General features: G+C 35.6%; 1 protein-coding gene and 1 long non-coding RNA gene across 2 annotated transcripts; both read left to right on the plus strand.

The window, feature by feature from the left end:
* The first annotated feature begins 3,832 nt into the window (after nt 1-3,832).
* On the plus strand, nt 3,833-5,316 carry LOC148304633 (uncharacterized). The gene is made up of 2 exons (XR_015838312.1): nt 3,833-3,978; nt 4,810-5,316. It is a non-coding gene; the product is annotated as an uncharacterized LOC148304633 (long non-coding RNA).
* A 450-nt stretch (nt 5,317-5,766) lies between these two features.
* On the plus strand, nt 5,767-14,897 carry Cdk1 (Cyclin-dependent kinase 1). Its single transcript, XM_088267940.1, has 7 exons — nt 5,767-5,889; nt 6,126-6,291; nt 7,209-7,488; nt 9,571-9,680; nt 10,647-10,760; nt 12,565-12,667; nt 14,582-14,897. Exons 2-7 carry the CDS (start codon nt 6,143-6,145, stop codon nt 14,726-14,728), a joined length of 903 nt encoding a protein of 300 aa, XP_088124066.1. The 5' UTR covers nt 5,767-5,889; nt 6,126-6,142; the 3' UTR covers nt 14,729-14,897.
* The last annotated feature ends 637 nt before the right edge of the window (nt 14,898-15,534 follow it).

A 15,534-nucleotide genomic window follows, 5' to 3' on the forward strand; every position in this document is an offset into this window, starting at 1 on the left:
AGGTCAGGAGTCGGAATAATTGGCGGGTATGTTTGAGGAGATACATAAATGTGAAAGAATTTTGCAAAAAAGAATTGAAGAATTTCGAAGATTGCAAAGACAGATCGATGTGGCGTTCCATTCTCTCTGCCTACCCCTGCGGTCATGCGGCGTGATGGTTAGTTAGTCAAATTTAATTCAAAAGTTTTAATATAACTTTTACAGTTGGTACTTAAATACGTTTTTTGAAACAAAACTGATTTTTTGACGCCAATGTAACGCATTGGTAGACCAAAATATTAGTTGCATATTAGAACCTCGGAAAATTTAAATACATTTGCAGGAAAACATAAAAAAACACACACACACACAAAAACTGAACAACGCAATTATTATTACATATAATTATTATTTAAGTATGGCCTAATTTTGTTTTAAAATGATAGAAAAGTTAATAAAGAATACAGTAATGTAAAGTACTGTAAAATCATCTTTATTGGAATGTAAAAAGTTGCAAATAATGTACATACCTTAAAAGAAAAACGTCATATGTACATACGAGTATAGTACAGTAAATCCCTCTATAACGTTTAGATAGGTGCCGCGTTATCGGAGGGGACGTTATAGGGATGTTAACGTTTTTAAATTGTATTTCAATTTGAAATTACTCATTTCAGTAATCTTCGTTAAATGTAAAAATACAATTAAAAGCATTAATCACTTATGTAGGGGAGAACCACCATGAAGAGAACATTTTTTTATCAAATTGCTGTAAATACAAAATCAATACACTGTTTCAAAAACAAAGTATGAAGTTTTGTAGAGTATTCATTTTTTCTATAATTACTAAAGTGATTTTTTAATTCTCCTGTTAGATTCTAGGTTATGGACAATTTTACAAAAAATGGAAAACGTTCACTTCAAGGGGTAGTGTACTATGAAGAGAACACTGGTTCCCATGAAAATAACAAGCACAAACGTTAATCGTAATGTGGAATTATATTTGTCTATCTTTACTTAATTTAATAGGTTCTGAAAATAAAATACAATTTAATGAAAATACGACTATATATCAGGAAAATTTATATATGAAAATTAATTAAAACATGTTACATTGATAAACAAGAATAAAATATGCATATGGTTTTAGAAACATGGTAAACACTAAAATTTTTACGATTACCTATATTGCGTTTTTTTCGAAATTTTCCCGGCTTCTTGTGCCTGCTTCGATCGTTTAATAACTTTTCACAATAATGTTGTTGCTGTACCTGTCGCCTTAGCTACACTGCGAATGCTTTTCGTTTGTACGATGACGGCATCTATTACATATTTGAATTCGTCGTCCTTCTTACGATTTATTTTCGGCAATGTATGATTGGGTAATAGATATATTATTTAATAAACAAAACACAAGTAAAAACTCAAGAAGAGAACACTAAGCCTATGAAGAGAACGTTCTCTTCATGGGACTGCGGCGTGTTCTCTTCATGGAATTAGGGCTTATTTTTGAAAAACATTGAAATTATCAAGATGGATTTAATATTATTCAATATAACCTTACCACATAAAAACTATATAATCAAGTTAAATTACGGGTAAACCCTTTTTACAGAAGCAGTTAGCACAGTTTATTTTTTTACCACGTCCGAAAACCTCTTTCTCCCACTTTTCGAAGCACAATGAATGAAATTCCCGCCAATTTAACGCGTGATGTCATCACACCACTGTGATCACGTGATGGGGTGCGGGGTGTCGCTAGGTTTATTACTTTTCTTGCAAATGCAACTGTTCTCTTCATGGTGGTTCTCCCCTACATCATTCCCTATAATGATAATGCGGTACATATCTCAACGTAATAGGAGGGTTTACTGTGCTTCATTATCATTTGAGATGAATGAGCAAGAAAAAACACACTATAACATATAAGTATGTATTGTATTACAAATTCCTCGGCTTATCCGAACTTTTCCAAATCCGAACAGGCCAAAGCCCCAATAAGTTCGGATTTCCGGGGTCCACTGTATACGATAAATCAAACATAACTTGCGTACATGTTGTGTCAACAGTTTAAAAAAAATGATTATGTAGCCATTTTGTTTCCTACTCTTTTTACATAACGAATCAAATATTTAAATATTTTGTGTTTTTTCTTCAATCAGGAACTAACAAATGTTTTAATTTTTAGTATTATTTAGTTTTCGGAGTGCCTGTTGAAGAGTCGTGTGTAAAAATTACATAGTAAAAGTTTTATAGTAAATATACAAAAATGATGTGATGAATTTTTAAATACGTTTAAAAATTAGATAGTGATTTTTAAAATGGCAATCTTAAGATCTTTTTTGGCAATTTGTTTTGTTGCCATGATAGTGAAACAGGTAATAAAATAATATTTTTCATCTTGTTGTAGGCCTTGTGGCTTGTTCTTAAGAGGGATTAGCCTCCTGTGATGTCGATTCCCAGCTGTCAATCCATCTCTTTGGTGGTCTAACCGGGAGTTGGCCATGCAGTGCAATGTGAAGGAGCTGGATGGTTCCATTCTCCTCACATGCGCATACCATTGCCTTCTTCGTTCACTTCCCCACCTAACGACATATTGGATCTCTCATATTTCTCTTATCCTGGTGTTCCTTATTCTATCTCGTAGACTCTTGCCAGTTATGCTCCTTAGAGTCCTCATATCTGACACTCTTAGCTTGTTTTTTTGTTACAGCGGTGTAAGCTCTGCATTTGATCCCATATGTCATGATGATCGCACAAAAGTTATATTTTAATTTCGCTGCCGATCTTCATATCAGGGTTTATCCATTTAAAATATTAATAATTTTGAATAAAGAATATATAAATAAATATATATATATAATATATATATATATATATATATATATATATATATATATATATATATATATATATATATATATATATATATATATATATATATATATATATTTATATATATATATATATATATATATATATATATATATATATATATATATATAAATATATATATATTTATATATATATATATATATATATATATATATATATATATATATATATATATATATATATATATATATATATATATATATATAAATATATATATATATATATATATATATATATATATATATATATATATATATATATATATATATATATATATATATATATATATATATATATATATATATATATATATATATATATATATATATATATATATATATATATATATATATATATATATATATATATATATATATATATATATATATATATATATATATATATGTGATTGCAAATAGAAAAATGTCCATGGAAGCCAAGCTAGCGAGCTTGGCTTCCATGGACATATTTTACATAGTTCGCATGCATTAGTATGCATTGGAGCAAAACATGGAACTGGCAAAGGATGGATGAAAGCAGAGTAAACGATATTGAAATGCGCTCCCTCAGACGAATGTGTGGAAAATCATTGTATGACAGAGTTAAAAACGATGATATAAGAAAGGAATGTAAGGCTGAACAAGGAATAATTGAAAATATTAGGAAGAGTGCTTTAAGGTGGCATGGACATGTGGAGCGAATGGATGGCGAGAGAATGACTAAGAAGTTGATTTATTTACTTTGACGAGACCTCTAATATAACTTGATAATTAATTACGGTACGCTGTTGAGGTAGGTAGTAAAGTAAGCTAGGTACTACTTAGTAAGGTAGAGTAGGTACTGGTTGCATTTTTATTTGTCACGTGGGTAAGTTAGGATAGGCACTGCTTTTCTGCCTATATGGAATGTATATATTAATTATGTGTGTGTGGTTTTTTAATGTGTATGTTTTTTTCAGTTTGTAATCGTTTCTGCTGTTGCATTAAATACTAGATATCGCAGAGATACTCAGCCCTACATTATCGCTGTAGGAAACTGCGATCCATCACAAATCAAAATTGCAAGGGCAGCTGAATCCCACGACGAAGAAAATGACCTAACAACGTATGTCAACATAATTTACAATGCAATAAACAAGTTCCTACCCGTAATAAATACAGTAAAAAGGAAATTTAAACTTAATTATTAAATAATTAGGAATGCAGGGTTAACGCGAAGTTTATCTGCACCTAACTCTACAAGTTATTGGCACTACAAATTTCATACGAATATCTTATTGCTCCTACATATAGGCAAATGTGTTAAAAATGCATATCGCTCACTCCTTTCAACAGCGTCATATATAAAAAACTTGATTTTTCAGGAGATCGTTTTTTAAATTTAAGAATATAATGAAATGTATTAAAAATAAATATCAAGCCACTTACTGAACTTTTTACTGTGCAACAGATCTTTTTAGGTAAAACCTGAAGGTTTTTTCTCCATTTAAAAAATATTTAGTTTATTTAAAAAAAAATTAAACAATACATTTTCTTAAAAATGCAAAAACAACACTTTCTGCCCTGTAGCGTGTAAATATTAAGTAAAAAATATGCCGATTTTGCTGGGATATAGTACATTTTCTGGGCATTCCGAAAACATGCACAACTTAAAATTGACGATTTTTGATGTATGACGTTGTTGAAAGGAGTGAGCGATATGGCACACAATCTGTGTATATCTTTTGGTATTGTCTATAGTGTTTCCCGCCAGCCATTTATTTTAGGGCGATCCATTAATTTTTCATCATCCCGCCACGTGTTTTCTTTATTTTTCATTTACAATTTTTTGTGCCAATAACATTTTTGCAAATAAATATGCTTGCCTTCCGATAATTTGAAAATTGGCGGCTCAATAATGAGGGTTGCCATACTTAAAATATTTTTTTTGTTGTAGGTCAGAATCGAAAATCGACGAAGTTCTCTCAACTGGAAGGAAATCGTTTTACGACCTTGTAACAAAAGTACTCAATCGTTTACATGAACGAGTAGAAAGAGCCGTCGAAAAGGCAACAAGATCAATAGAAGAAAAACAGCGGATGGCAAAACCAAGATACGTGGGCGGAAAAAGAAGAAAACTTTATGAATTATTCGATATATACTTGTAACGCAAGGGAAAACAAAAATTTGGATGAAACAAGTTTAATTATTTAAAAAAAAGATTTATACATATATTTATTAATATTACAGCTTTTGTGTTTTCCTTCATATGTGTATTTTCAATAGGCCATTAAAAATAAATTCAAAAAGCTTTTTCTACAGTAATTTTCATTATTTCAAAAATATTTGATTAAAAACCGATGCATCGGTTATGAAAATGTGTTTTGCATTTTTTCTAAATGGAATAAGGATAAATCTTCAATCTACCTATGTAGCTAATAAATAAAAAAATGTTTTTTACGTATGAATAATTTGTGTTATTTACAGTAAACCCTACTTTATGTTATTTATTGATTCGGCATTACCTTTGTGGAATGACATATTGACTATCAAAAAAAATTAAAAACTTGCACAATACCATTTATTTTCTAGTGGAACGGAAGGTCTGTTGATGACAGTCCATAGTCAGTCTTCTCCCGAGGAATTTTACGGGGTTTCCTCCCAGCAATGAGCAAATGCTGAGAAGTTCCTAATTGGCAAACACTAGATTATCCTTCCTGCTCCCAACACAAATTTAAATAAAACATCTTTAATAAGTTAGAAGAAACAAAATTCCACCTTATAATCTATTAACCTAGTATAAGCAATATAAATAATAAATGCAATTCCCATCTAAAAAAAATACGATTTATTTAAAAAAAAATACCCTATTTAGTTTAGCCAAGTGAGGTGTTTTATTTTTTGGTACTCGCCACACCAATCACATTCAAATAAAACTTCAAAAGCGCGAAAAACGTTGGGGCGGTTTATTTATAGTTGAAACATTTCGCGTTTTTTCATTTTGTGCAATTATTCTGTCAATCTCAAGGAGAAAAACGTAAGTTTTTACAAAATAGCATATTTACATATTATTATTTCGTTTGTTTTGTGTCCAGTAAGCGTGACAACTGTCACGAAACGTCCGGAAATGTGAGAATAGCAGCTGCCATTCGCCGACAGTGTTCTACACGGTGCAAAATATTTATAGTTATTTCATCATAGGTGTTACGAATTTCGTTGAATTGCAGTGTTATTATTGCGTTAGTTTATAACCGATAGTTTTATGTTTTCAAGCGTCAGAAGTCGCCAGCATGGAAGACTTTTTGAAGATTGAGAAGATTGGAGAGGGAACTTACGGCGTGGTGTACAAAGGAAGAAATAAGATCACCGGTCAGCTTGTGGCGATGAAGAAGATCAGGCTGGAGTCAGAAGATGAAGGAGTACCGTCCACTGCCATAAGGTATGTTTTAGGTTATGAATACAAACAAAACACGGCATATTTTCACTCGAGATAAACATCTCTAGATTTGACGTTTATCGGCTTATCTTGCTCGGGAACTCTTGAATTGGTCAATTGTGGATTATAAATCATGAAACACTTTAAAGTAAAATCATTATTAACCAATACAACCTCCAATTTAAAATATTTTTTATTCATTTTCATCTCTGCACTGCTGTAAAGTTTTATAAAACATATTTGGCTGGAAGGTCAATTTTAATATTTCGATCCAGTCTTTCTACAGATTGATCAGTCTGGGTTGCTTGGATGTACAATTTAAAACATGGTGTTAGTTATCTTTAAAATTCATAACTTTCTGAAGTTTGATCATTTCAAATATTTATAATTTGTAAATTAAAAAATTACCATTTGTGGCCGAGTTGAAAAAAAATTGAAACTGTTATAATACTTATTTAAAACGATTCCGTGCTAGAAGTCCCGGGTTCGATTCCCAGGGGGGGTGAAAATAAATAATAGTGATTTTACACTGAAATATTTATTCAATACTACTCTGGACTGGTCCCTGAAGCGCAGGAGTGATCACTTTGCCTTCATGCATGTCACGATCAAGACTGCGTCAATACGATGCAGTGCTCTATGCACCATTGGGTTGTGATAAGGGTAAGAAAAAGAAGAGATGGATGTATTATAATTTTATATGTAGGTCTGTAGGGTTAGTCTTGTAGTACGGCTTACCCTGGACTGGTTCCTGAAGCGCAAGAGTGATCACCTTGCCTTCATGTAAGTAGTGATCAAGATAACACTGCGTCAATTCGATGCAGTGCCCTATGCACCATCGGGTGCGGATAAGGGTTATAAGTAATAGTAAGTAAGTAAATTATGTTAGTTCAATTGTTAATGACTGGGTTTGTTTTCAGGGAAATATCCCTGCTCAAGGAGCTGCAGCACCCCAACATAGTCAAGCTGGAGGACGTGCTGATGGAGGAGGCGCGGCTGTACCTGATCTTCGAGTTCCTGTCCATGGACCTCAAGAAGCACATGGACTCGCTGGGCTCCAACCGCTTCCTGGAGCCCTCCACCGTCAAGAGCTACCTCTACCAGATCAACAGCGCCATCCTCTTCTGCCACAAGCGCCGCATCCTGCACCGGGACCTCAAGCCGCAGAACCTGCTCATCAGCGAGAACGGAGTCATCAAGGTCATCGTGATATTTAACCTTTTAACCGCGTTAACTTTGTTCCTGAGAGACGCCCGTGCGCGGCGGTATTTCGCCGTTTTTTTAATGATTACTTTTATCATGTATTTAGTTAAGAAACGATTTATTTTCCTAAGCAAAAACGTTCAATGGGATTCATTGTGCCTTTTTAGTACTCTATAATACACTTTTGTCACGTTATTCTTGAAATATATCGTAATATAAACAAATAAGATCGTAACATAAATAAATCAAAGCACGCATCGTGTCACTCTTACCCACTGGCGATGCGTAGCGTCGAGAGTGAGACAGATATAGGGCATGATTATAGCGCGGACTAATTACCGACCTCATGTAAAATCAGGGATCTGTTCTTTTATTTATCCTTGTGATGTTACAAATTATTATGTAGTCAGATATTTCAACAGATGTCATGAGGCCAAGAATTGACGTATTATTTTATCCAAAGCTCCACACCATGAAAAAATCCCTCCAAGTTAAACTGAGGTTCGAAACTTGGAGCAAAGTAAAAACACATACGCTTATTTCAGCCGCGTATGGGGCATGTTTTGTGAAAACGCATACGGTTATGCGAGCCGCGTAGATCCGGTTAACGCATTGTTGTCGGGCGGTATTTTCATCTACTCCGACCCTAATTATTAGACCATATCCGCTCCCTAGGTAGAGCATATGGAGTCCACAAACTTTCTCCAGGCTTTTCTGTCAGCTGCCAGCTCCCTTGCATCCTCCCAAGTCAGATCCGCATCCCGAAGTTCTGACGAGAACTACCGACTATTAGTATACTAATTAGGGTCTTGTACTAATCACAAGTAACTGCCTCCGTAGTGTTATGGTCAGCACGTTCGGCTACCGCACTGGAGGAGGTTTGATTCCCAGGGAGGGGTAAAATAAAAATAAGTGTTTTTTTACTCTGACATATATGCGATAATATCCTGGACCTGATGCGGAGGGCTGATCACCTTTCCTTCATGTGTTAACGATCAAGATAACACTGCGTTTTTATGATGCAGTGCCCTATGCACCATTGGGTGCGGATAAGGGTTTGAAGATTTTTGAATAGAAGAGTCTTGTCTGCAGGAAGGATCGTAAGGATTGGGAAGATAAATGTGAAAAATATACAGACAAATCACAAACAAATCACAAAACTTTCTCAAATTTATTTTGCACTTGGCGGGAATCGAACCCGCGATGTCAGTTTCGCAGTCGGGCGTCTACCCAACTGCGAGAAGGCGCATGTTTGTACAATGTTTTTGGCGTCTTTTGCGCTCTACTAAATGTAAGCAAATAGAACGCTTTCAAGTGTCTCCCGCTTTCTACCAACAGTATGTATAATACTCTTTTAAGCATTTCCTGCAAACAATGTGTCGAGGTGGAGACTGACCAAAGTATTTCGTCATAACGTAACACGTTACGATCAAGCATTCCGGCAGTCAGTACAGCGAGTGGAGCATTTCATCCATAGTTTCAGATGCTCGCTGCGAGCCATGTTACTACGTTACGTTGCGACGAAATGCTCCGGTCAGTCTTACGATACTGTCAAATTTTTTCTAAAAATGTTTTTCTAAAATTCTGTCGATGTTTTTCTAAAAATATGTTATCCGAAAACCGTAATTACAATATATTTTTGTTACTTCTAGCTAAAATCATGTTTTATGTTCATCTGTGTTGGAAACAGGAGGGATAATCTAGTGTGGGCCAATCAGGAACTTCTCAGCATTTGCTCATTGCTGGGAGGAAACCACGTAAAACTCCTCAGGAGAAGGCGGACTGTAGTCTGTCGTCAACAGACCTTCCGTTCCACTAGAAGAGGGTTCGGCATTTTGTGTCCTAGCTTGGTTTATGGCACCAATGTCCTTCACTAGTTTTATCATGTATGATACCACTTCTCGTTCCTTATGAACTATCACGGATCTGATGTCGGATAGGTCCTCACCCAGGCTCCTGCAACGCGCCTCCAGCTGTTGTCTTTGAAAGCTGAAAAGGGAGCAAAGTCGTATTACTTACTTTTTCTTTTTCATACATTATTTTACTTTTTCATACATTAAATTTAAGTTTTTTTAACAGGTAGCGGATTTTGGTTTAGGCAGAGCATTCGGCGTTCCCGTGAGAGTATACACACACGAAGTGGTGACCCTGTGGTACAGGGCGCCTGAAGTTCTGTTAGGAAGTACAAGGTATCCTTAACATACATTTTATAAACAAAAAATCCAACATTTTGGGGGGCTTAGACTTAATTTTCATTATGCGTACAGTAACAAAAAACGCACTAAGAGTGACAGAAATGAAGACTCTAAGTAGCATATCTGGCTAGAGTATGCGAGGTAGAATAAGGAACACTGGGTTATGAGAAATATGCGAGATCGAAGATGTTGTTAGGTAGGAAAGGCAATGAAGAATACAATGGTATGTTCATGTGAGTAGAATGGGACCATCCAGACTGCCCCACATTGCACTGCACGGCCAACTCCCGGGCAGACCACCAAAGAGATGGATAGACAGATGAGAATCGACATCACAGGAGGCTAATCACTCTTAAAAACAGGCCTACGTCAAGAAAAAGAAGAAAAATACAGGTTGACATATCGCTCACTCCTTTCAACAACGTCACATATAAAAAAACTTGATTTTTCAGGAGATCGTTTTTAAAGTTTAAGAATATAATAAAATGTATTTAAAACAAATATCAAGCCACTTAATGAACTTTTTACTGTGCAACAGATCTTTTTAGGTAAAACCTTAATGTTTTTTCTCCATTTGAAAAATATTTAGTGTATTTAAAATAATTAAACAATACCTTTTCTTCAAAATGCAAAAACAATACTTTCTGCCCTGTAGCGGGTAAATATTAAGTTAAAAATATGCCGCTTTTCCTGGGATATAGTTCATTTTCTGGGCATTCCGAAAACATGCACAACTGAAAATTTACGATTTTTGATTTATGACGTTGTTGAAAGGAGTGAGCGATATGTGGAAAAGCTCTTGGACTCCACCAAGCATAGTCCAGTCATGTTCATTTCCAGGCCTGGACAGTTACCTTAAGAATTACATGTTACTTTTTTATTCAGACTTCAAGTGCAATAACTAACATAGTTTGGAACGTCACTAAAATATTTGCTGAGATCTTGTTGAAATATTTCCAGATATTCCTGTCCCATCGACATGTGGTCGGTGGGCTGCATATTCTCCGAGCTGGCCTCCAAGAAGCCGCTCTTCCAGGGAGACTCGGAGATCGATCAGCTCTTCAGGATATTCAGGTGAGAATTTTATATTCTTTCAATTTCAATTTCAATTTATTCAATAATAATTGAAATATATTCTTCAACCCGCATCCACCCACTGCTGCGTGAAGGTCTCCTTCACTGCCTGCCGCTCCTTGCGGCTTTGGGCCTTCTTTGACCACTCTATTCCGGCAATTTTGGCAATGTCGTCTGTCCATCTAGCTGGTTGTCGGTCTACGTTTCTGCGTCCAGTTCTCGGTCGCCACTCTATAACTTTCCTTCCATCTTCTCATCTGGCACACATGGACACATGGCCATCCCACTCCCATTTCCTCCTAGCAAATTACACTTCCATGTCGCCGACTCTTGTCCTCCTCCGAATCTCCACATATGAATGGAATGTGGAGTGTGGAGAGTAATTAATATATTCAAAATAAACTGAGTCCTGGTTCCAACTCTAATGTATGGAAGTGAAACATGGAGTTGGCAAAAGAAGGATGAAAGTAGACTGAATGCAGTCAAAATGCGATCTCTTAGAAGAATGTGTAACAAAACGATGTATGATAGATGTGCGAATAGTGAAATAAGGAAGGAATGCAAAGCTGAGATAAGCATTATCGATAAAATTAAGAAAGATGTGTTGAGATGGTTTGGACATGTAGAACGAATGAGTGAGGAAAGAACGGTAAAACAAATTTATGAGGCGAATGTTAGCGGGAAAAGAAGCAGAGGAAGACCGAGAAAAACATGGCACGATCAGGTATGCCAAATACTTGAAGTGGTCAGGTTAGGAGTCGTAACAATCGGCGGGTATGTATGAGGAGATGCATGAACGTGGAAGAGGCGAAGAATGTTTGCAAGGACAGAGTGGTGTGGCGCTCTATTCTCTCTGCCTACCCCTGCGGGGAAGCGGCGTGATGGTTAGTTAGTTAGTTTCAAAATAAACTAACATTTAAAGCGTATACGTTAAATACATAAATTAAAAAGTAAGCAAGAAGACTCTTGTTAACCTTTTAAACGCGTTAACTTTGTTCCTAAGAGACGCTCGTCTGCAGATAACCTGCGCGGCTGTATTTCGCCATTTTTTAAATGATTACTTTTATCATGTATTTAGTTATGAAACGATTTATTTTCCTAAACAAAAACGTTCAATGGGATTCATTGTGCCTTTTTGGTACTCTATAATACACGTGTGTCACATTATTCTTGAAATATATCGTAATATAAACAAATTAGGTTGTAACATAAATAAATCAAAGCACGCATCGTGTGTCACTCTTACCCACTGGCGATGCGTAGCGTCGAGAGTGAGACAGATATAGGGCATGATTATGGCGCGGACTAATTACCGACCGCAAGAAAAATCAGGGATCTGTTGTTTTATTTATCCTTGTGATGTTACAAATTATTAGTCAGATATTTCAACAGATGTCATAAGGCCGAGGATTGACGTATTATTTTATCCAAAGTTCCACACCATGAAAAAATCCCTCCAAGTTGAACTGAGGTTCGAAACTTGGAGCAAAGTGAAAACACAAACGCTTATGTCAGCCGCGTATGGGGCATGTCTTGTAAAAACACATACGCTTATGCGAGCCGCGTGGATCCGGTTAAAGATGACGAAGAATCCCGCTTCGGAATGCCCCTCCAGACACGTGTAACAGATCAATATCCAGCGTGATATTTCTCAGCATAGCGATAGCTCTTCCTACAGACATAACCATCAGCAGGTTGGTCCTCTATATAAGAATGGGAAACAATCTATAGTTGTCATACGTTCCGGTCTCCGGATTTGTCCGCGTGCCAAGTCGTGACTAAACGTGTGTGTCGTGTGTTCCAGGGTACTCAAGACCCCGACGGAGGAGATCTGGCCGGGAGTAACGGCGCTTCCTGACTACAAGGCCACCTTCCCGTGCTGGACGACCAATAACCTGGAAAATAATGTAAGAATACATATTATTTTTTGACATCTCATCAAAGATGAAGAAGTATATGGAAGTCTGGGCACTTACGGGGCTGACGACCGTCATCGGCTGGTTTAAGTGATCGCTTTACACACGTGTAACATTCACCAATTCTACCCATTATTGACAACCACACTACTCAAATTCTTGGAAGTTCTATATATATGAACCAATTTAGAAACCTTGTTCTTGAATCACTAGAACTTCACTAGAGACATCTATTGGTGAGATGTAAAGAAGCTTTTTATTAAGCAGAAACTCTTATATATACATATACTCTTATATACTCTAGTGAAGTTCTAGTGATTCAAGAACAAGGTTTCTAAATTGGTTCATATATATAGAACTTCCAAGAATTTGAGTAGTGTGGTTGTCAATAATGGGTAGAATTGGTGAATGTTACACGTGTGTAAAGTGATCACTTAAACCAGCCGATGACGGTCGTCAGCCCCGTAAATGCCCAGACTTCCATATACTTCTTCATCTTTGATGAGATGTCAAAAAATAATATGAAAATAACTCCTGCAATTGGAGATAATCCAGATTTTGTGAACAAGTATTTGGACACACTCAAAATGTTGTAAGAATACATATTCTCATCCTTTAGATTGCAATACCAGAACCTAAAATCTGGTAGTGTGAAAAGTCCTAGCTAGCGCACTATGTGCTAGTACAGTGATCGCCACACAGTAGCTCTCCGAGGCTCTTTCGGTGGCTCGCTTAGGATATTAAATTTGCCTTGTAAATTTTTTAATTTATTATTATGTTTATGAATAAATATTTAAAGTACGCAATTTATTTTATTATAAAAATGTAACTTTGTTTTAAAATATTTTATTATAGCATAATTATGTAAAATGTCTACCGGTTTCGAAGCTAACCGCTTCTTTTCAAGACTGATTAATATGTACATACTAACAAAAAAACCTATTTTAGTATTAATAATTTTTTTTAGTATTAATCAGTCTTGATAAAGAAGCGGTTAGCTTCGAAACCGGTAGACATTATAATTATGTTATGTTAAAATATTTATGGTGATTTTAAAACAAAGTTACATTTTAATTATAAAATGGAAAATCACAAAGTTAGTGCTTCAAATATAAATTATAAACGCAATTTATGTTTTATTGTTAATCTGATGTTTTAATTTATTTAATAATAATATAATAAAATCCCTTATCCGCACCCAATGGTGCATAGGGCACTGCGTCATATAAACGCAGTGTTATCTTGATCGTTTACACATGAAGGAAAGGTGATCAGCCCTCCGCTTCAGGTACCAGTCCAGGGTAATATTGAATAAATATTACAGTGAAAAAAATCACTAATATTTATTTGACCCCCCTGGGAATCGAACCCGAGACCTCCAGAACGGTAGCCGAGCGTGCTGACCATTACACTACGGAGGCGGACAATTTATTTAAACAGATATAAAAATATTATTTATGGCACGATAAGGGCCGTTGATAAAAAAGTATAAAGGGAATTTGTATTGGTAGTTTACCAGACAAGTTCAATTTCTGAAAGTAGCTCACATCCTTATTGAGTTTGGAGACCACTGGTCTAGCATATCGTAGTCATACAGGAGAAAGTGACCAAGTGCATTTTTTACAAAAATGTGATTATTGACTATTTGATATCTTACTTAGCTTAATATTGCCCTGAAAAAATCCCAAAGGATTTTAAACCTGGAAGTATAATATATTGATTTGTTTAAAATGACTAACTGGATTGATGTTTATTTTTTTGCCAAGCAAAAGTGACTTAAATGGCCCTCCTGAACATTTTACGTTTTGTTAGTTGGTCACTTTCTCCTGTACGACTACGATAAAGTTGTTTGACTATCTCAAGTTGTAATTTGCTGAACTTTAAGTATCTTTTGTGAATTCATAGGTCCGCAACATGGACTCCCTGGGCATGGAGCTCCTGCAGAAGATGCTCATCTACGACCCGGTGAGTCGCATCTCCGCCCTGGAAGCCCAGAGACACCCGTTCTTCAGCGACGTCAAACTGCCCACCTGCATCATGAACGGGGACTAGCGCTCCCCCCCTCCCTTTACAATACCCTTAACTATATTTTAATTATAATTATATTATATTCGGCTGCAGTGAGCGCGATTTGAAACGTCTGAGAGACTAGCAAGATTGGATTCGTTATTTTCTGAAATAAACATGTTTATTTGGCCTTCCGTACATTGACTTCATCCAATTATCGTGTTTATTTGGCCTTCCTGTACATTGACCTCATACAAAATATTGATTTGCTAGAATCCATAAAGGAATCAATGTATTTATATTATCCACTGACACTTCGTGATGGAATTGCATTTTTAATATATTATTAGATTAAAAACAATATTTTTAGCTTTTCCACTTTTTTTTTATTTGACCAGCGACCGGGTTTCGTCGTTACCGACATAACCACCAGTCTGATGATGTCGGTAACGACGAAACCCGGTCGCTGGTCAAATAAAAAAAGTGGAAAAGCTAAAAATATTGGTTTTAATCTAATAATATATTAGGAATCAATGTTTTGGGTGGTCATTTTTTGGGAGATTGACCATTCGCGAGGTCGTTCTTTATGAGATTGATCTTTTAGTATGACATCTTTTAAGAGGTCATTCTTCAGGAACGGTCATTCGGGAGGTCGTTTCTTACAATATTAATCTTTTAGTATGCCACTCTTTAGAATATTAATCTTTTTAGAGGTCATTTTTTGGGGATCAATTGGTTATGAGTTTGTTTCTTAGAAGATTGATATTTTAGTATGCCATTCTTTGGGGTGTTGATCTTTTAAGAGTCTTTGGGGGATCGATCATTCGCAAGGTCATTTCTTACAAGATTGA

The sequence above is a fragment of the Brachycentrus maculatus genome, unplaced genomic scaffold (genome assembly GCF_059751285.1).
Source record: "Brachycentrus maculatus isolate JH-2025_06_01 unplaced genomic scaffold, ASM5975128v1 h1tg000310l, whole genome shotgun sequence".
Lineage (NCBI taxonomy): Eukaryota > Metazoa > Arthropoda > Insecta > Trichoptera > Brachycentridae > Brachycentrus > Brachycentrus maculatus.